The sequence below is a fragment of the Neofelis nebulosa genome, chromosome 3 (assembly GCF_028018385.1).
Source record: "Neofelis nebulosa isolate mNeoNeb1 chromosome 3, mNeoNeb1.pri, whole genome shotgun sequence".
NCBI classification, from domain to species: Eukaryota; Metazoa; Chordata; class Mammalia; order Carnivora; family Felidae; genus Neofelis; species Neofelis nebulosa.
The window spans coordinates 195,186,634-195,209,178 of NC_080784.1; the positions used below are offsets into that span (position 1 = coordinate 195,186,634).

At 45.0% G+C, this 22,545-nt stretch overlaps 1 protein-coding gene across 10 annotated transcripts in view; it reads left to right on the forward strand.

The window, feature by feature from the left end:
* The window catches only part of PROM1 (prominin 1), a 136,755-nt gene that overhangs the window by 26,262 nt on the left and 87,948 nt on the right, over window positions 1-22,545 (forward strand). For all 10 annotated transcript variants that reach the window (XM_058723032.1, XM_058723040.1, XM_058723030.1 and 7 more), the window contains one exon: window positions 4,237-4,680. In XM_058723032.1, the coding sequence (XP_058579015.1) occupies window positions 4,455-4,680 (226 nt within the window). In that variant the 5' untranslated portion in view covers window positions 4,237-4,454. The remainder of the gene's footprint in view (window positions 1-4,236; window positions 4,681-22,545) is intronic.

The following is a 22,545-nucleotide window of genomic DNA, read 5'->3' on the forward strand; positions in this document are numbered from 1 at the left end:
AACACCATTCAAAACCCCACTTTACAGATGAGCAAAGGAAAGCACTGAGAAGGTAAGCAACTTCTCATGGCAAGGTTAGTGAGGGGGACTAGAGACTCCTGCCCTGTCTCAAGTGAGGCCTGTTGTCATTTCAGCAATGACCTTTAGTTTAGTTTTGTTTTATTGATATGCCCCATAATTTTTTTAAAATGAACTTCTTTATGATTTCTGCCGTGGACTATTTCTGTGCATTCCCAGCACCGTGAAGCAAGCAAGTGTATCAAAGGACAAGTGTATCAAAATAATAAGGCTTTAAACCAAATATTATTTTATTGGTACCATTTCAAATATGAAGGTTTTGCAGGGGACCAAGAGCTATCTCAGATATGTTAAGGGGTAGGATGCTTTGTTGCAAGTGACGGAAGCCCACTCTCGGTAATTTTAGCAGAAATGGGACTGAGGACCGGGTAGCTTAGAGAAGTGACAAGGAGGCTGGCTAGCCGGGCTCAGGAGCTCATGCGGGACATACAAGAGGACCCCTGATTGCTGTGTGGCCACGGATGCCACCACAAGGCCCTGGATATGGCTGCTGAGACTGTGCCGTCGTGGCTAGAATGAATTAGAAACTGCCCCTGCGTGAGTGTGCGCTCCAGGCACAAGCCCAGGAGTAAGCATCTGCTTGGTGAGTCTGAGGCACCCCCCAGGGCACAATTTGGGCACCTCAACTGACCTCACCATGAAACCCAGGGGTGTTGCCCATAGGACTCACACAGGTGGACTCTGAAGTTGAGCAGCTCATCCCTCCCCCAAAATCCCAGATGACCAGTTCCTACTACAAAGCTCCTTTTGAAGGAAACTCCATCAAAAGAAGAAGAAATGAAGGTAGATGGTCACCATGTTTGTTTTTCAAACAGTCTTTGTGGAAGTGCCATCCTCGGGGCTCCAAGCTCACAATCATGTGAAATATTTGCTCAAACCTCGCATTCTTGGGCCCCCTTTCCAGTTTGAACTCGGTGTATTTGCAATGGACACCAGGAATCTGCACCCCATAAATCGGAAAAGTGGTGAATTCGACTTCTTGATTGGTCCAGTGCCCGTGTGAGGAGGTAGCCCCCGAGGGAACAGTTTCCAAGGCTTGCAAAGTTGAGGGTCCCAGCAGAAGGCACTGCCCCAGGATGGTTGACCAGTTGCTGTGCGATGGGTAAATCCAGCAAGGAGACAATCTGCTGCATATATTGTGGGAATAGCGACAAACACCCCGACACCTCCCTTCCAGAGGCTTTGGGACCACCGATAAACACTTGATACAATTTTGAAATAGGTAAAAATGACCATGTCATGTCAGTTCTCCCTCTACCCCTCACCACTGGATTTCAGCAATCCTTACTGAGTGCCTACTGTGTGCCCGACTCCGAGGTACAGAGAGGAGTAAATCAGGGGCCCCACACAGCAGCTGGGATGGATCAGCTCAATGCAATAGAAGAAGGGCATTTGGGGAAGGCGTCATTGCCAACTGGCATGAGTTAGGTGAGGAAGCGCGCGGGAACAGTGCTGGTTCTCAAACTTCAGTTGTGCTGAGAATCAGTCACCGGGAAGAGTGTTAGAAGTGCAGATTAATGCACTTGGTGTGTGGCCACAGATGCCACCACAAGGCCCTGGATATGGCTGCTGACACTGTGCCCAATAATTAGCATTTTATATAAATACCCCATTTTGTGGGGATGCTGCTCTGGGGCCGGGAGAGCTGGCCTCCGTGTGTTCGGGCAGTTCCAGGAGCTGCCCTGAGATGCCCTGGCTGCCCCCTGAGCTTAACAGGTGAGGACCCCGCCGAGATGCCTTTCGCCTTGACTTTTATTAATTATCTGGGGTTTCCTAAGTCGTGAGAGTTTAGTATTTTCCTCATATTCAGCCCACACTTAGGGGGGATGGCACCACACTTTGGAGCAAAGAGTGAAGAAATCTGGACGGTAGCTGCGGTCCTGGCTGGCTTGATTGGTGCTTCCAGCCTCATAGCAATGAGTGGGGCCGCCTCTCATGTGTGATTTGCCTTCCCCCGCTTTTTCAGGAGGAAGGTTGAGACTGTTTCTTCCAAGCTCTCCCTCGGGCCTCCTGCCGTCTCTCTCCTTCCCTGGCTGAGGCCCGGTGGTGGCCTCACCAGGAAGTCAGCTTTTCTTACCCGCTGAGCCTCTAATCCTTCCAGCTGCTGTGCTCCCTGCCCCTCCCTTAGCAGCAAACAAGATAAGATGGGCGTGTGGTGAGTGTGTGTGCTGTGGGTATGTAAGTTTCGGGCATGTATGGAGCGTGTTAGTGTGTGTGGTAGGCGTATGTGTGGTGTGTGAATGTGTAGTGTATCAGTGTGTGATGTATCCGTGTGTTAGTGTGTGTTATGTGGATGTTTTGTGTAATGTGTGTGTGTGTGTGTGTGTGTGTGTGTGTGTGTCAGTGTGTGTGCATGCCTGCCCGCTGGTCTAAAGGACAGCGGCCAGCCTGAATAACACACACCGTCTCCTCTCCCCTCTCTCTCCCGCGCGGGGTGGCCCGGAGACCCGTCCAGAGTGACCTGCAGAGGCCGGCTTGCTTCGTGTCTTTCTCATCTGTCCTCTCTGGAGACGATGGGAAGGTGGCGCAGAGCAGGCCCGTGTTTGAGCGTACACGCGGGTGGCTTCCAGTCAGGACCAGTGAAAGGCTAGAGCCTGCAGCACCGAGGACGGGGCGCCTGCAGCAGCCAGGCCTGGAAGGGCCAGTGCAAAGTCACCAGGGTCCTGGTGTACCCGTGGGTGCGATGGAGCCCGGACGCGGAAGCCCATACGGGCTTAACCTGGTTGGTGCCGGGAGCCAGAGGGGCTGAGTAGCCTGTGATTAGATAGAGAGAGTGTTTGGGGTCATTCTGTTGGGAGCTCTGTGCAGAAGTAATTGGAGTGGGACGGGGCTTAGAAGATGAGGCAACATCCAGGGGATTAAATTCGAATTAACATCTTTCAGGAACACTCAGTTCCTGAAATCCCACCTTTGTTTGGAGCTTTCTTTGACTTGGGGGAATGCAGGCAGTGGGGCCTCCGGCCCCTTGTGCAACGCGTCACTGTCTGGACCCCCCTTCCACCCTCTCACGGTGTTTCAGGAGCACCCTGCCCTTACTCTGAAAGTTACTGAGTGTGTATCTAATGTACAAAATGGTACGCGATCAGGGCGTTCCTGACCCCAGTTCAGAGACTACGAGCACAGCATCCCAGGTCTTCGGGTAGGTTCTGTTCTGGTGCTCCTAGCTCCTCGCAGTGGCACCAGCCACACCATCATTTTGATTTATATCCTGTAGCACTTACTGCGTCTGACTCTGTGCCCTGTCCCGCGTTCACGGTTGGGGACAGAAACACAAAGGGACAGGGTCCACTTTGGAGACCTTCTAGGTCTCGTGCCCTCACTAGACACTGGGTTGGTAGCTGCTTCTAGAATTCCTATTCATTTCTCCCACCGACCCTTGGGGCGGGTGCCCTGTCTCTCATCACTGGGACCCCCAGTTTCCAGGTAGTGACTTGGCGGCAGAAGTTTCCATCACGATTACCCAGTGGACATGTTAGAAAGATAGATTCCAGTGTCATCCAGCCTTAGAGAGTTTGGTTCCTGCCCTTGAGGCCTTCTAGTTTGGGTTGAGGGTGAGGTGGAGAGGGGGATGCCTGAAATAAGGTCAGTGAGCAAATGAGTAGAATAAAAGGCAGAGAAAATGAATCTCCAGAGGTACGGACAGCAACAGCAGCCTGGAGAAAAACAGTCTATGGCAGGAGGCCTCTGGACCCCTGAGACACAGGGCTCTTTAGGAAGGGTGTCCTGGTGTCCTGCTCAGAGCTTGGGCTTTCAAGGCAAAGTCCTGGTTTTGAACCGTGGCCCCACCATTAAAACAGCCATCACCTTGGGCAAGTCCCTGGGAAGTCCTCTCTGTGGTTGTTTCTTTATCTGTAAATGGGGTCCAGCCAGCACAGCATGTAGAACGTTGTCCAGAACATAGTAAGTGGCCGGTAAGTGTCAGTTTCTAAGCCTTCTCTACACCATAGGGTGTTTCTTGAACCCATAAAAGGTCTGTGTTCTGCGTCTGGCCCCTGGGGAGGGACCTTCTGGCTTTCTTGCCCCAGCAGTGCTAAGCAGGCTCTGTGTTTGCCTCCCACACAGCGGATTAGGCAGAGTGCTGGCTCTAAAGCTTTGCAGGGAAGGTCCTGGGGCGGGCAGGCTGCGTGCCAAGTCACTGCTGCCCTTCTCTCCCACCAGGGATGGTGCCTTGAGCCACGGAGCCAGACCCACACCCACAGAAGGCCCTTGGACGCGGTTCACTGCATGCCAGCCCAGCCAGGAAAGGGAGGACTCCTCACACCCCAAGCTCTCCGCGCAGGAAAAGGAACGCAGGCTCCTGTCTCACCCAAGGCTTCCAGAACCTCTGAGACAGGAGGCCACTAGCTCCACCTCATGCGTGGGGGACCTTGCTAGCGATGGCCCTCCTCCTCGGCTTCCTGCTGCTGCTGCTGCTGGAGCTCTGCGGGAATACCCTCTCCCTGGGATCACGGTCATCTACAAAGGGTACAGAGGTCTTGGAATTGGAATTGCCTGCCACGAACTATGAGACCAAAGACTCCTACAAAGCTGGGCCCATTGGCGGTCTCTTTCAAATCGTGCACATCTTCCTCCGCGTGGTGCAGCCCAATGATTTCCCCGAAGGTGAGTGCCCGTTGCATAGAACAGAGAGGACTTGTCCCCAAACACGCTGCCGTGTGCTCACACGATATTGTTTGTTAATAACGATATAGTAAGTATGTAATATACTCAGCATTTTAAAGCATGAGATTCAAAGTGATTGGACTGCACAGGAGCAGAAAGTATTGAGACAGAAGTTAAGAAAACTTGCACCAGCTTAAATAGACTGTCAGGAATGTGATTATAAGAAATGAAATCAAACTATGTTGCTAAGTTGGTTTTCCAATTCTTGATCTTTCTTCCCTCCCTCTTTTTTTTTTTTTTTTCCTTCCTGGTTAGAGCAATGACTTACTCTCCAGTGCAAACTGCACGTAAAAATGAGGGTAAAAATGCAAATTCTTTGACATCAAATAAGTTAATAATTACCTCTGGTGGCTAGACCTGCACTTACAAATTGGCCTCTCCTCCACCCACCACAAAGTGCAATTTCACATTGCTTAAGACAAAGACACGCCTGACCCAGTGTGTTTACCTGAGTAACTGTTTGCTTCAGTTCCAAGACCTTACGTGTGAGGAAAGGAGGGATGGCTCCTTGTTGGAGCCTTGATGGCATGGTGCCTCACACTTCGTGAGGACCACTGTGTTTGTCCTACTCCCTGTACTCAGAAATCTGCGGGTATGTGTTTTCAGGAATGAGATTATGAAGATTTAAATGGTCTATGGGAAGTATGTGCTATTAGGGTTTGGCAGTCTAAATATTTATTGACTTAATATTAAATCTCTTCTAGGCTTGTTTTTTAAACTAAGAAGATTTGAACACTATTTTTACCACAATATACAAATTAAAAATTTGTGATAATCATTATCATCTTCCTTAACTGGTTAGCTGTTGTTCATAAGAGAATTGTGTGTGTGTGTGTGTGTGTGTGTGTGTGTGTGTGAAAGAGAGAGACAGAGACAGAAAGATGGAGAGAGGGTGAGAGGGAAAGAGAATGTATTTAGTGGACTTTAACATTTGTTTGTATTATGGGCATTGGTAGATTTTCATTAAGACACATTTATATTGGAATTGTTTTGGATTGGGGCACCTGGGTGGCTCAGTTGGTTAAGCATCCAACTTCAGGTCAGGTCATGATCTCTCAGTTCACAAGTTCCAGCCCCGCGTCGGGCTCGGTGCTGACAGCTCGGAGCCTGGAGCCTGCTTCGGATTCTGTCTCCCTCTCTCTCTGCCCCTCCCCCGCTCATGCTCGCTCTCTCTCTCAAAGATAAATACAAACACTAAAATTTTTTAAAATAAAAAAAAGAAAATTTTTTCATTTATTTATCTTAGATTAAGCAACAGAAACAGTTCGAAGTGTAGTTCTTAATTTTTTGTTAGTTTAAGTTTTAATTCAATGAAACAAATCACTCTGGGCCCTATCGTCATTGAAGAGAATCCTAAACAAATACTACTTACTATTTATGTCCCTGCTTAAGAGACTAAATCTGGAAATCCAAAAGACACAAGTAGAAAATAAACAGTTTATTTATTAATATTGGATACAAGTTCACTATTCTTAGTAGATACCTTTTCATTTATTTGTAGCGTTGGTGTAAGTATTACTGAATAAACAAATACCTACTAGCGTTTTTAGTCTTAGCTTCTTTGCTTTTTATGCAAAAGGAATAGAATTCAGTTATTTCGTATGAATTTATAGTGACATCTTCAAAAAGATTGTGAAGCATCCATGTGTTATTAAGGCATATCATGTAATTAGTTAATCCTATAATCTCTTTCCATATGTTGCTTTATTTTGCTTCCTCTAGATTTCATAGGGCAGCTTCTTCGCCCTTAGTTTACAAGGGAAAGCCATATTTTTTAAAGTCTTCATTCAAACAATCAGGTCAAATGGCATTTTGCTTCCAATGCATTCTAAGATTTTGAACTCCAGCATCATTATTAGTCTAGAAGGAGGCGTCTGAAGAATTTAAATCCTGCTGTAATCTGAGGGTGTTAGCCTTGCTTGTCCCTTGACCTTCATCAATACTTATTACTTTGGAAGAAGAAATTCCCAAAAGTCTCAACAGGAGATCAGAGCAGACCAGCAGTGCCCCTTTCAAAAAACAAAACAAAACAAAACAAAACTCTTTAGGTTCCTTAAAGAATATTATATTGAATTTCACAGGTGACATCATGGAGTGTTGGTTTTTTCCCACCACCCCATTATTTAAATTTTTTCATCTAGTAACTAGATTTCATAATGGTCTTGGTCTCAAAGTGTCCATTAGGTGCTTTGTCACATAAAGGACAAATACGAGACACATTTTTTCCTGCCGGGGCCAGCGCATTGCATGAGCACCAGATCTTAGGCAGGTGTCTTCATAATTGAAGATATAAAACAACAACAGTGAGAGAAAGAGAGAGAGATAGAGAGAGAAAAGGAATCCTATTTAGTAGCTTAACTAATGTGAGGCATTAACCGAAACAGATGACTTCAGGAGAGGTCTTCTATAAAATAACATCCTCGCAGAAAAAATGATCCCCTAGGTATACTCTTTCATTTGGAAGAGTAGAGTGATTTATTTTTTATTTATTTAAAAAAATTTTTTTTAATATTTATTTTTGAGAGAGAGAGCACCAGCAGAGGAGGGGCAGAGAGAGAGGGAGACACAGAATTTGAAGCATGCTCCAGACTCTGAGCTGTCAGCATAGAGCCTGACGTGGGGTTCGAACTCACAAACCGTGAGATCGTGACCTGAGTCGAAGTCAGACGCTTAACCAACTGAGCCACCCAGGCGCCCAAGAATGGAGTGATTTAGATTCAGAGTCGGGGTCCAGTGCAGGAGTGGGAGAGAAAGGAGGACCTTCCAGCCTGGGCTCCCTTTTTTCATGCCATTGGACTGGGAAGTTTTCCACTTTACCTCCTGTGTCCGAGCAAAACAGCATACTACATTTTGCATTTGCAACTCTCTAAAGCAAAGCCTGGGTTGTAGCCTTATAAATACAAGATGGAAGGTCTTGTTTAGCTGGGACTTGAGACAAAGGCCTACTTAACTTCCTGGGCAGACCAGAAATACAGGTAACTGCCATATGCCACAACAGAATATGCCCAAGAACCTGGTGTGGGTACTTCATAACTACCTGCCCTGGTCTGAAGCTTCAAGAAGGATACTGAGTCTTGGGCTTGAACTAAGAAGAGAGCGATGGCTTACATTTGGGAGGAGCCACTTGTCCATTCATTCAACTTAGAAAGGGTGTCAATGGCAGGATGACCAGGGGGAGTTGAGGGAAGGGTGTTCTAGCCATGGGGAATAGCATGCCCAGGGAGTGGTGGAGATAGTGGTTCAAGGGGGACCCATGAGGTGGGTATTCATGGAATAAGTCTGCGAAGGTCAGAGAGCCAGAGCTAGAGGACCCTGACTGGCAGGCTGGGGAGTTTTGTAGAGAGAAGGAACCTAAATCCGCATGAGCAAAGGTTTCACTCATTTGGCAAGCATTTATTGAGAGCCCCTGCTTTCTGTTATATACCTGCTAGGGGTTGTGAGCCAGGGTGGAAGGGGAATTGAGTTTTGGGAAAAGAATCTGATAGTGGCTGGTAGGAGACGTATTAGGGAGGTAGAGGTCCAGAAGGAGGTAATAATGGACTAACTTAGCACAAGGCAAAGGTAATGGGGAAAACAGAGGCAGGATCCATTTCATGGATTTCATTTCAAAGGACTTTGGTTCAAACATACTCTTGCCTATTACCTACCGAATGACCTTGGCCAAGTTAATGTTCAGAACCTCTGTTGTCATAGATGTATTATGACTGTAATCATACCTTGCTTTATAGCTTTGTCTGTGAGGCCGTATGTAAAGCCTATGTTTAAAACTGTGGCTGAGGGGCGCCTGGGTGGCGCAGTCGGTCAAGCGTCCGACTTCAGCCAGGTCACGATCTCGCGGTCCGTGAGTTCGAGCCCCGCGTCAGGCTCTGGGCTGATGGCTCGGAGCCTGGAGCCTGTTTCCGATTCTGTGTCTCCCTCTCTCTCTGCCCCTCCCCCGTTCATGCTCTGTCTCTCTCTGTCCCAAAAATAAATAAAAAACGTTGGAAAAAAAAAAATTTAAAAAAAAAACAAAAAAAAAACTGTGGCCGAAAGGCGTAGATACAAATCCTCAATCAGTGTAGCTGCTATTAATATTATTTGAGAGGAAGAATTGACCAAATTCAATGCCAAGATTGGTGTCGAAAAGGGACGTGGGAAAAGGATGTCTCCAGGAGGGATCATTAAAATGTCCTTGCTGCTGCTCTATCAGGAATATTCTCCATGGAGTTGCCTTGTAAGAATTAGTTCCATTACTTTTGAAGTTTAGCGGGCTGTGTCTCCTGGTAAAGCCCCACAGTAGCAGAATGGGGTCTAGAAGGCAGGGCTTGGGTGCATGGCTTGTCTACTGAGTGCTCTTTACTCCTCCACAAAAACACTCACATCTGTTTTTGTTTCTTTGTTCTTCCCTGCTGTCCCCAGTATCTGCTGTAAGGTGTACTTTGCTAAGTGTTAGCTCATTTGACTCTCCCAACAACTTTGGGAGGTAGACGATGGTGGAACTGGTGGTCCTATTTCTATTCTATTATTCTATTCTATTCTATTCTATTCTATTCTATTCTATTCTTTCTATTTCTATTTCTATTTCTCCTTCTATTTCTATTATACCCACCGTTAGAGATTGGAAAGCTGAAGTCAGAAGGAGACGATGTATTCAAGGTACACAATCATCCTCTGGCAGATTGAGAAACCCCTGTCTCCAGGAGTAGTTATTTCTCCTATATTCCACAGCCTCTACCTTGTGGGTAGTTTATTTCCCTTTTACTTTACCACAGTGCTTTAAAAGTGTCTGCGGGTCACTATAAAAAATGGTAATTTTTACACACTAAAAGCGTGTGCTGCAGAAGATCATCTGGTGTGGATGCTGACTAGTGCCTTTTCAGTTTCATGTGTCTGTGATGAATTTGGCATAAATCATGACCCAGATCAGAGCTGTTCTATTGGAGCAAGTGGAAAAAAAAAAAGCATTCTCTGCTTTTATTTTTATAGAAAGTCTCTAAAATTATTCTCTGCTCTGTTTTGGTGTATTTTCAAACGGGACTTTAGGCCGGTTGGCCTGTTTCTAACAGCGTTCTGGGCTAATCTGATTTGAGCCTGGGATTTGGTGCATGCCCGATTGGAGCTGGGTGAGCAGGAGGCACGGGAGGAGGGAAGAGTGCATCTGAGATCCGGCAGGTTGTTCTAGTGAATGGGAGTTCCCTCCATTCCAGGTAACAGAAACCTGTTAGTTGAAGGAGTCAAAAAAGAGTTTATCACCAGGACTCCAGGTTTCTTCGTGGCACCCAGCCACCAAAGACTAGGTCTCACCTGGGGCCTCCTTGCCTCCCACCTTGACTCTTCTCTGCACACAGCCACTTCATACTTCGCCTTCCCATCCCCCTCCCTCTGAGTTCTTCCACTCTTGCCCTACTCATGGCAGAGAACCAGGATGCCAGCATCATAGATTTCAGGCCAACTTCCTGGAGAATGGTTGGGAGTTCTTCTCTTTAAGTCCCCAGCCCCAATTCCAGTCCTGCCTGGGCCAGTGACCAACCGTGGACCCACTGAATAACAGTGGCCAGCCAGCATCACAGCTCATGGTCCTGTGCTGTGAGCCGTCAATTTACCCGTGGCATCACAGGTAGGGTGGTGCTTCCCGGGAAAGAGGATGGCTGGGTGGACGGCCCAATAGTTGTGTCTTGGCCAATGTCCATTGGGAATCAGGATGTTGTATTATATCCAACACCTGTGTGTTCTTACTTAATTCAGACAAAGCTGGCATTGTCTTCTTTAGATCACATGACTTGTATTGGCAACGGGCCTGGCCATAAAAAAAAGGTCATTGAGGGAAAGAACCAATATCTAGTGATCCTTCCTTCCTGGCATCATTCAATACATTGGGCAGTCTACAACTGTCATCGCTTTCCATTCTAACGTTTATAAGAGCAAACAGCTATGATGTGCCCACTTTCCGGGATTTGAACAACTCAGTAACTCTGTGAGCTAGGTACTCTTCTCATTTTACAGAAAAGGGAGCTGAGGTCCAGAAAATAACTCACTTGTCCAGCATCACACAACTAGTCAGTGGCAGAGTAAGATTGGAATCCAGGTAGGCTGGCTTTATTGTCCAGGCTCATAGTCACTGCCTATATTTGCTGAACAGCAACTCAGGAGACTCAGGGACTGTTCCAAGGTTACACACATTGATAGGTAAGTGGTTAACCCAGGATTTGACCCAGGGCTCATGACTTGTCCTCCTCCCCCTGCCTGCCACCTCACCGTGCTGCACCATGTCGCCTCTGCGGAGGAGCTCTGCTGTACAGATTGCATTTACATGTCCCCAGTGACCTGTGGGGCAGGGTTTGGGTGGGAGGCGACACGTCCATAGACTATCATGGGCACGACTCTAATCCATTCTACACGTCTTCTGCTTCATAGAACAGCTTATGCGCTAACCTAAAAATCTAGTCTGGTTGACTATATTCCTGTAACCTTGTCTACAAAGTGCTGCTGGAACGTGCTCCTGACTTTCTTTGTGTAAACAGAAGAGGCAGGCTCTGCTCTTTGGGGAAATGTGTGCCAGTCCCACAAAAGACACAAGAAGAAAATCTTCCTACACTTCTGGTCTCTAGCGATGATGTCCTTTTAGGAAGCCTTCAAGTACATGCAGGAAATGAGAGCTTAAGTATGAATGTAAATAAAGATAGGCCACCCCAGCAGCTGCTGGAAGAAGCTGTGCGGTATTAAATACCACTTGTCCACAGGCATTGAGCGGGAGAGAAGTCCTAAAATTTGCACTTGGAGAAGCAGCTGTAAAGTCCGGCCTGTGCTGGGAAGTCAGTGCTGGGTCAGAACTGCAGAGCAGGACAGACGTTAGCAGCAGGGACGTTAGCAGCAGAGACGAGAGGCCCAGCAGTCCTGCCATGTATCCTCTGCTTGATGGGGATCTAGATTCGGAAAGGAGCCCTACACTTGAGCCGTGGTGAAGAAGTCCCATCCTGGAGCCACTGCCTGGGTTTTAATCCTGGCTCCATTGTTTACTAGCTCTGTAACCTTGGGCCAGTTACTGAAACTCTCTGTTCCTTAGTCTTCCCTCTGTAAAAGGGAGAGAATAATCAAGGTACTTTTGGGAGCAACATAATTCCTAAATAAATCATGTTTGTGAAGCAATTAGGACAGTGTCTCATACACACTAAATGCTAGGTGTGTGTCGAATAAGATAGGAGTGTATAAAATTCATATTCATTAAAAGCTTTTAAGTTAATGTCAGATTTGGGGTGGTCACATGGACAAAAGAACAAGTATTTATTTGACCCCCAACTGTATCGGTTTCCTAAAGCTGCCATAACAGATTATCACAAACTTGGTGGCTTAAAACAACAGAAATTTATTCTCTCATACTTCTGAGGGCCAGAAGTCCAAAGTCAAGGTATCGGCAGGACCACGCTGTCTCTGAAGGCTCCAGGGGAGAATCCTTCTTGCTTCTTTCGGCTTCTGGTGGCTCTAGGTGTTCTAATCTCTGCCTGTCTTCACATGGCCCCCTTCTGTGTCACTGGCTCCCTCTTCCCTTCTCTTATAAGGACACCTGTCATTGGCTTTAGGGATCACCCTATATCTAGGATGATATCATCTCAAGATCCTGAACTTAATTAGGTCGGCAAAGACCCTTTTTCCAAATAAGGTCGCTTTCACAGATTCCTGGGGTCGAGAGTTGGACATGTCTTTTTCGAAGGCTACCTTTCAACACACACACACCCATGACAGACTTCTTTAGTCTTCCCCAAAGTCTCAGCAATATCAAGTAATGTGGCCAAGGTCATATTTCTGAAAAATGGAACCAGATTCAAACCTGACTGTTTGATTTCAAGTGCTCACGTTCTAATCCTGCAGATAGGTAGTGAGCTCCTACTGGAGGCCACGCCTGGTGCTGTTTGGCAGAAATGGTGTAGACTGGGTTTCTCTGTTCTCAAAAGACTAACATTGAGTGAGGAGACCGCCATCTGTTGTTATGCAGGGCATGCTTGTCCTCGATCAGTGTCAAGTGTCAATAGTGGCCTCTTGGCTGTCCAGAGGAAGACTTAGTCACGATGGGGCCAACGGAAGGCTTCATGGAGGAAGTGGCATTTGAACTGAGCCGTAAGGGTGTGGAAGGGTTCAAGAAGCAAAGGATAACGTCCCAGGTGTATAAGCAGAGGCCTGAGTGATGCAGGTTGAGACGGGGCTCACAGGATGTGGCCTGGATATGAGGCTAGAGCCCTGTTTGCCTGAGAGATGGCCAGGCCATCAGCCTGGGGAGATGCCAACACATCTACCTGGGGATCTGCTGACAGTGAAGGGTGAGCATCGCTCAGTAAACCTGTCCCCCCGACCTAAGCTACAGGAAGGAGGCCACGGGGAGGATGCATTGTCCACTGAGCCTGTTCTTGGAAATTCTCAGCTACACTTGGACACTAGTGGCCTAGCTTAGTGCTACCCGAGGCATGGCACTTGGAACAAGAGCCTCCATATCGCCTGGGAGCTTATTAGAAACGCCAATTCCTAGGTCCCACCCCCTATCTAGCAAATCAAAATCTTTCTTTTAATTTAAAAATTACTGAAAACATTTTTTGTGTTGAAGCATAATATGCATACAGAAAAGTGCCCCTAAATCTACATCTTGATGACTTTTCACAGACTGCATACATCGGTGTAATTAGCACCCAGATCAAGGAAAAGAACAAGGTCCCAGAAGAACCCTGTCTTGTTTCCTGCTCATTGTCCCCCAACTCATCCCAAGTGTAACCCCTCTTCTGCCTGTCAGTAGCATAGATTAGTTATGCCTGATGCAACACAGTATGGCCACTTTGGTTTTTGGTTTCTTCAGTTCAACATTTTATTTGTAAGATTCACCCAGATTGTTACATGTAGTTGTAAATATTATTCTTGCTTTTGTATACTATTCTATCACATGAACAAACAGTTTTCCAAGGTGATCTAATCTTCTTTTCTTAATTAATTAATTATTTTTGAGAGAGAGCAAGTTGGGGAGGGGCAGAGAGAGAGAGAGAGAGAGAGAGGCAGAGACAGAGGATACAAAGCGGGCTCCGCACTGTGAACGCAGAGCCCGATGCAGGGCTCAAACTCACAAATGGTGAGATCATGATCGGAGCTGAAATCAAGAGTCAGCCAGTTAACCGACTAAGCCACCCAGGCGCCCCTCCTTCTGTCTCTTTTGAATTTATAGGATACTCCTCTATGTCTTTTTCTTCCTTGCAGTTTGTTTGCTGAAGAACCTAGTTACTTTTCCTTTAGTATTTCTTACAGGTTGAACTTGACTGGTTCCATTTTCATTGGTGTTCTTAACATGTTTCTCTGTCCTCTTCATTTCCTGTAAACCAGTATTCATAAAGATCAGATACAAGTTCATTTGGGGCACAAAAGCCATTTATAGATGATATTGTATGGATACGGATACTACCTGTCTGATTGTCTTTCTTTTTATGATGTTAACAGCATTGATGATCACCGTCTGGTTTCATTCATTTATTCATTCATTCATTCATAATGGGTCCAGCCCTTTCAGTAGTATTTGCAAACATGCTTTCAAGTATCAAAAGTTTTGATACTATTAACTATCAAAACTCGTAAGAAACAAAATGGAATACCTTGCATATTCTGTAACTGCACCTTTTCACTTAATATATTTCATGGACATCTTTCCGTACCTGTTCCTGTTTGGGTGTTGCCCAAACTAGAAAGGTTTTTTAAACAAGGAACTGGAAACATTTATTCCCCAACCTTTTGATGTAGAGCCAAGACTGAAAAATTTTTTTTTTACCATGAGTTAATTGTTTGAAGTTTCCTGATTAGTGTTTCTGATATAAATAGCAGCCAAAATGTATCCTCCATAATTTTTGGTTTCTTTGTTTTGATTTCTTTGAATTCAGAGAAAACACTTAGAGTTCATAGTTGTGTATTTTTAGTTTGTTTTTTCTTCCCAGACTTTTAAAGTTTACTCACACATAATGTCATCCAATTGAATGGTCTTTATTAAGTCTTTATAGAACATTTAGTTTTCTATGCTCAATTCTTTTTATGTGCATATTTTCTCAGTTTGTATAATATTTAATTACACGTTGAACTTATTACACGTATAAAGAGGTAGAAAGAAGCTTGGGAGCAAACTGGGTGTTACGGGTTGAATTGTTCCCCCTGCCCCAAAGTGATATGTTGAAGTCCTAACCCCTGGTACCTCAGAATGTGACCTCATTTGGAGATAAGGTTCCTGCAGATGCCAGTAGTTAAGATGAGCCTCCAAAGTTATATGACTAGTGTCCTGAGGAGGGGAAACTTGGACACAGATATAGACAGAGGGAGGGTGTCATGTGAGGACCAGAGGGATGCTGCCACAAGCCAAGAGACCACCAGAATCTAGGAGAGATGGAGAACAGACCCTTCCCTAGAGCCTTCAGAAGGAGCATACTCTTGTCCGCTCTTTGATCTTAGACTTCCAGCCCCCAGAACTGTGAAACAAAACATTCCCGTGGTTTAAGCCACTCCATTTGTGGTATTTTGTTGCAACAGGCCTAGCCAACGTATTCACCCGGGAAGTCGATGAGTGAACTGTTGGCGGGGGGGGGGGGCAGTGTATCCAGCAGAGGTGGTCACTTCACGGTGAAGGACAGCGAACAGCCATGTTTTTGAGGAAAGGAACTGATGGCGAGGTAATCTGGTCAGCTGGAAAGGAGAAGTTAGCTCCGCAAATCTCTACTGTGCATTTATACATACATCTGAGTCACTTTAATTCATGAAGATTCAACAATATGTTCTGCAAAGGAACAAAAGGTCGAAATGTTTGTGTCTCTCCACCAATCTACAACCACATCACGTAGTTTTCACCTGAAGGACTTACTGCCTCCATCAGCGCTTAAAAGAAAAACTGGCATTGATGGTTGAGGCCAGAGATTTAAGGGATTTTCAGAGATAATTCCTCTCTATCTGCTTTTTGTTCACTGGTGTCCCTGCCTGATGCGAGGCCCCAAGCCCCTTCAAGATCAGACACCTCATTCTCTTCCCTCCCACCCTCCACATGCCTCCAAGCAAAGTCCTGTTGTTTCTTTAAAAACCTTCCCCACATGATTTGTATTCTGGAAATCTGGAACCTCTGACCTCATTATTTTGTCTGTACTATCTCTGTATCACTTTCTCACTGTGCTATGTGTGTAACACTGCCTTGTGATCGTTTGCAGTCCTAGATGATAAACTTATTGATGTCGGCAATGCCTGGCACATCAGAGATCCTTCATCATATCTTGCTTTTGTTCTGGGATTTCTGAATTTAAAAAAAGATTATACTTTTCCTTCCCTACCAAGTTTATTTACTTGACAAAGGTGAGTATTTGCTATGTGTAGTTTCTTGAAATACTGGTGTCATGGTGATACCACTGAGCTATTATTATACAGTAAACCCCTCAGGGCCATGTGTCTTTCTAGAGTGTGTTGCTCTCCTTTGAAATTTTCTTCTATAACTTCCCTTACTGTCAGGTTTGCAACTTTCTTCTTCTTCTTCTTCTTTTTTTTTTTTTTTTTTTAACATTTATTCATTTTTGAGAGTGAGAGAGACAGAGCATGAGTGGGTGAGGGGCAGAGAGAGAGGGAGACACAGAATCCGAAGCAGGCTCCAGGCTCTGAGCTGTCAGCACAGGGCCCGACGCGGGGCTCGAACTCACAGACTGAGAGATCATGACCAGAGCCGAAGTTGGACGCTCAACCGACTGAGCCACCCAGGTGCCCCATGCAACTTTTTCTTTTGTTTTTGCGTAATCAGCTGTTAATGCAGCTCTGCTTTCCAGAATCCTAATGCTTCACTTTATACACTTGAGTTGCAGTGGGTGACTCCATTTTTCCTGTAGAATTCAAGGTGCATGGGCTTTATGATAGCTATATATATTTCAGAGACTTAATACTTTATTTCCAAGGTTACTGCTTTTTTGCTTGTTTGGGAAAACTCAAGTTTATAATGTTTTAGCCAACAGGATTTTCAAACTTAACAGGAATTAAATATCTGTGAAGGCCTTGAGGTTGAGGAACATCATATGTGATTCAGACTAAAGGTGACAAGGAGTCCTGGAGATACTTGAACTGAGAAGGAATAAATATTGAATTAAATCTAAATCACTACATGGGGCCAATTATATTCATTACTTTCAGGCCCAGTATTTGTTAAAATAATTTAAAGCTAAATTTATTTTTAAATGTAAAGGCAATATGTACACATAAAAAGCAAATAATATTCAAAGGTAAGGATTGTTACCAAGTTTTGTATGCAGCTGTTCATTCATTCATTCATTCATTCAGTCAGTCAGTCAGTCAGTGTGTATTTTATGAGTGCTTATCAAGTACCAGGCTGTGTTCTGCACTCTGGAAAAAAAAACATCCAAAAAAATGTTTTACACACACACACACACATACAGACACACACACAGTTTCTTAAAGGAATTATTCAACATTTTCTTAGCCCCTTGCTTTTTCAACTTAACATAGCTGATAGATTCTTCTAGACATCCATTTCATTTCTTTTTAACTTCACAAAATGCAGGAAAGTACAGAAAAAAAATAATGAAACATTGGTAGTTTTCTTATGCTCCCAGATTGAATAAGTAGTCAGATTGTTTTGAATAAAAGAAAGAAAACATAATTGACACAATCGGAATCCCCTTTACATACCGTCGCTGATCCCATTCCCCTCCTGCCTTCCCTCCTTTGCTTCTCCACGGAAACTCATTTCCTCTCAATGCATGGTTTAATGTTACTCACTCCACATACCCAGAGAGTTTTGTTTTGTGTGTGTCTTGTTTTGTGTCTGCTTATTTTTTTGGGGGGGCAGGGGTGTTTTTTGTTTGTTTTTGTTTTAATTTTTTTTTAATCTTTATTTATTTTTGAGAGAGAAAGAGAGAGAGAGAGACAGAGTGTGAGTAAGGGAGGAATAGAGAGAGAGGGAGACACAGAATCGGAAGCAGGCTGCAGGCTCCGAGCTGTCAGCACAGAGCCCAACGCAGGGCTCGAACTCACAAACCACGACTTGATGATCTGAGTTGAAGTCGGACACTTAACCGACTAAGCCACCCAGGCGCCTCTGTTTTTGTTTTTTGTTTTTACCCACTGTTAAGTTTTGGGTTTCTCATCACGTTGAAACCCATCGATTCTAATGCATTCATTTGAGCTATGCAGACGTCCCATTGAATGAGTAAGCCACGTTGTGTTTATTCTGTCCTCCGGTGATAGTTTTTAGTCTCTTCCTCATCCTTGTAACTGCTGCAGTGCTCTACTGATTAGACGGTGCATTTCACTGTTCTTGGTGGATGCTTGGGTTATCGGGTCTTTTTGCTACTCCAAACACTGCTACAAAGACCACTTTTGAATGTTTCGCTTTATGTTCCTGAGCAAGTAAATCCAACAGGAGGAACCTCTAGATGAGGAGTTACTGTGGCAAATGGTATGTGTATTTAAAATTTTGACTGATACTACCAAATTGTTCTCTAATTTGCATACCCATTTGCACTCCCAGTATTAGGACCAGAAAGTGCTTGGTTACCCACACATTTTCCAACTGTGGTTATTAAACCTTTTATCATAACAAGTGTGACACGTTATAGGAAAAAAACATGATTCAATTTGTGTCTCTCTAATCACTGGTGAGTCATAGCCTTTTATACATTTTTATTCCATTTTTCAAAGAACTTCCTGTTTTTGCTTTTGCTTCTTTTTTTTTTTACATTTATTTATTTATTTTTTTTTTTTTAAAATTTTTTTTTTTTTCAACGTTCTTTATTTATTTTTGGGACAGAGAGAGACAGAGCATGAACGGGGGAGGGGCAGAGAGAGAGGGAGACACAGAATCGGAAACAGGCTCCAGGCTCCGAGCCATCAGCCCAGAGCCTGACGCGGGGCTCGAACTCACGGACCGCGAGATCGTGACCTGGCTGAAGTCGGACGCTTAACCGACTGCGCCACCCAGGCGCCCCTACATTTATTTATTTTTGATAGAGAGAGACAGAGAGCAAGCAGGGGAGAGGCAGAGAGAGAGGGAGACACAGAATCCGAAGCAGGCTCCAGGCTCCAAGCTGCAAGCACAGAGCCCGACGCGGGGCTTGAACTCACAAACCGCGAGATCATGGCCTGAGCCGAAGTCGGACGCTCAACCGACTGAGCCAGCCAGGCGCCCCTGCCTTTGCTTATTTTTCAGTTCAATTACTGGTGTTTTCCACTTTGATTTGTCCCAGTATCTCACTGAATTTTAAAAATACTTAATTTTTTGAATAGGTAACATATTTACATGGCTCAAAACGTCAAAGTACAAAAAGATACACAACGTGAGGCTTCTGTCCCCTTTTTGATTGTCAGCCACCCAGTTAGCTTCTTTACAGGCAATCGCTGGCCTCAGTCTTATGTGTCTATTTGTGTGACTGTGTCTTTTCAGATTTATTTTCTACCTATACAAGCCAAAAAGGACATTTGTGTCTTTTCTTCACAAATGATAACATATCATTAGGCACCTCGCTTTTTTTAGGTTTATTCATTTATTCATTTTGAGAGAGAGAAAGAGAGAGAGCAGGGGAGGGACAAAGAGAGAGGAAGAACAGGGATCTCAAGTAGGCTCCCCATTCTTGGTGCAGAGCCTGCCACGGGGCTCAGTCCCACAAACCATCAGAACACGACCTGAGTCAAGAGTTGGACACTGGGGTGCCTGGGTGGCTCAGTCGGTTAAGCGTCCAACTTCAGCTCAGGTCACGATCTCGTGGTCTCGAGCCCCGCGTCAGGCTCTGTCCTGACAGCTTGGAGTCTGGAGCCTGCTTCCGATTCTGTGTCTCCCTCTCTCTCTGCCCCTCCCCCGTTCATGCTCTGTCTCTCTCTGTCTCAAAAATAAATAAACATTAAAAAACAAAAGAGTTGGACACTTAACTAACTGAGCCACCCAGGAGCCCCAATGCTTTCTTCTTAAACATACATCTTGGTCATTATTTTATATTAGTATATGAAGATCTAATTCTTCATCCTTTTTTTTATTGCTGTAAAAATAGACCAATGCTTATTAGCTCATTTCCACCATTTGGCTACCACAAACACTGTTATGTGTCACTTTAATTGCCTCATAAATGTGCAAGTATGTATGGAGGATATACTTCTAGAAATGGAAATGCCAAGTCAACATGATATTATGAATTTTCGCTTATAATAGATGTTGCCTAATTGCACCCCAAAAAGGTTGGTCCAGTTCAAACCTACACTGGTAATGCAAAAAAAAAAAAAAAAAATCTTACTGATGTTGTCTAGTGTCTTATAAGGTGGACATCACCTCTGTATTACATATGTGCAAATAGAGGCTCCAAGAGAGGAACTCACTTAGCCAGGATCACACAGCTTGTGAGTGGGCAGAGCAGAGGTGTGGACTCAGATCTGTCGGGCTTCAGGATCTTACTCTTCTTTAAATTTTTTTTTTAACGTTTATTTATTTTTGAGACAGAGAGAGACAGAGCATGAACGGGGGAGGGGCAGAGAGAGAGGGAGACACAGAATCGGAAGCAGGCTCCAGGCTCCGAGCCATCAGCCCAGAGCCCGACGTGGGGCTCGAACTCACGGACCGCGAGATCGTGACCTCAGCTGAAGTCGGACGCTTAACCGACTGAGCCACCCAGGCACCCCTCTTACTCCTCTTATCTTGCTCTTAGGCGAAGCTATTGCATGATGCCTTTTAGTGGGATCAAACATTGCACCTCATGGAAAATGTTCTGTACACTCTACTTGCAAGAAGTCTAGAAAGGATAAGAAGTAGGATGACTTTAACTTTTGATATGAAGGTTCGGTCCAGTTATCACTCCTGGATGTGAGAACATTTCCAGGTGCCTTTTTAGACACCGCACAGCTTGTTTTCCACATCAGCCTTCCCTGCCGCAACAGGAATAAACTTCAAAAGTAAGGACTGGCCTTAGCCGGCTTCCTGCATGTTTTTTAAATGAAAAATGCGGGGGTCACCTGGGTGGTTTGGTTAGCTAAGTGTCCGACCCTTGGTTCCAGCTCAACTCACGGTCCAGGAGTTCAAGCCCGGTGTCAGGCTCTGCATTGGTGGCATGGAGCCTGCTTGGGATTCTCTCTCTCCCTCTCTCTCTGCCCCTCCCCCCTCAAAATAAATACATAAACATTAAAATAAACAATTATGTTTATTTTGTTCAATCTATTTTTAGTAATTCTTCCCTTCTGCATTTGGAAGTCTACTTAATTTTCTAATTTAACTTAAAAATTTTTTTTTAATGTTTATTCATTTTTGAGAGACAGAGAGAGACAGAGCACAAGCTGGGGAGGGGCAGAGAGAGAGGGAGACACAGAATCCGAAGCCGGCTCCAGGCTCTGAGCTGTCAGCACAGAGCCCGACGTGGGGCTGGAACCTACAAACCATGAGATCATGACCTGACCTAAAGTCAGACGCTTAATGGACTGAGCCACCCAGGTACTCTTCTTCTTTACCTTTTTGACTTAAACATTTCGTTATTTCTTTTTTATTCTCATTTCCTAACAGATACATTCAAATCTATTAAAGATAGTTTCAGCTATATCCTGTGATTTGAAATATAGATGTTCATTTTTAATTTCTAATAATTATCTTCTGAGTTTCTCTTTTATCCCATTGGACTCATGTCAGTTGAGTACATTTTACCTTTTTGAAAAGGAATAAAGGACACAGGCTAAGTGTGAGTTGTTCTGGTCCGTTTATTTTTAAATGCTCCAGTGGTACCTTCTGCCACTGCCTGGGCTCTGTTCTGAGCTGTGAGCTGTGCCCCCTGATGGCTGGTGGTGAGCGCTCCTCTCACACATCTCTGCTCTTTGCTTTCTGGAATTTTCTGGCATTTCTTTGGTTACCAGCTACCGTCAGGATGTTGTTAAGGCAGCTGTTGATGGTGTCTCAGCGTTTCCTTTTGGTGAGAGCGCGTGGGGGAGAAACCTGCTTTCTAGGCTTGAGTTTTTCCCGAACAACTGGTCTAGGTGATTGCAGGTGGCTTCTGGGCATTCTAGAACAGTGGCTCTGCCTCTGGCCACTGGTACAAGAGCCTCCCGTGTGCCCTTTGCCTCACGTCATCCTTTTCCACGAATGCCAAAAGCACGTGGGGGATGGAACCACTGGTCAGAACGTCTCTGTCCACAGGGAGCTAAGGAGTTTAGGCTTCTGTCCCTGGCCTGGTTCCTCTTTCTTCTTATTCATGCTGTCTTGTAGGCCAAATAAGAAACCCTAAAGGCCAAATTTTTCTTGAGTGGGATTAAGAAAAATAAGAACTACCTCATTTAAAACTAGAGGAAGAAGGTTGGAGAAGACCCCCAGGGCAGCAGCTTAGGTGAAAGAAGTCTCTAGAGCTTTGCAGGGAGAGTGGTGGTTAGCTTCCAGATTGCAGCTTGAGAGACAAGGTGTCTGTGTATTCATTCTGTGGGGAGGAAGCTTTGTAGTCCACACTGGGAGCCGAAAGGTGGTGACAGAACTGTTTATGTTTGTCTGGCATTTCTTTAGCAGTTTTACATCAGGCAGGAACCAGTGAGTTCTTGAATTTTAATTTTAAAATATTTTAATTTGATGGGGTCGCTGATTCAATGGCACAGGTTTATTAATTGAGAGGAAGGCTCCCTTCAAACCTGATTTGGAATTAAATAGCCTCGTATATCCTGGGGAAGAGGGGGTTGTATGTTGTAATATCCTCTTGGAAATTGGCTGACCCAGAAACTCAGCCTAATGAGATTTGGACAGCAGGCTGCTCGGAGAGGAATTATTGTGACGTGCTGTGTTTAATGCCACCACGTCTACTGGGCTCCAAAATGACTGGATGCCCT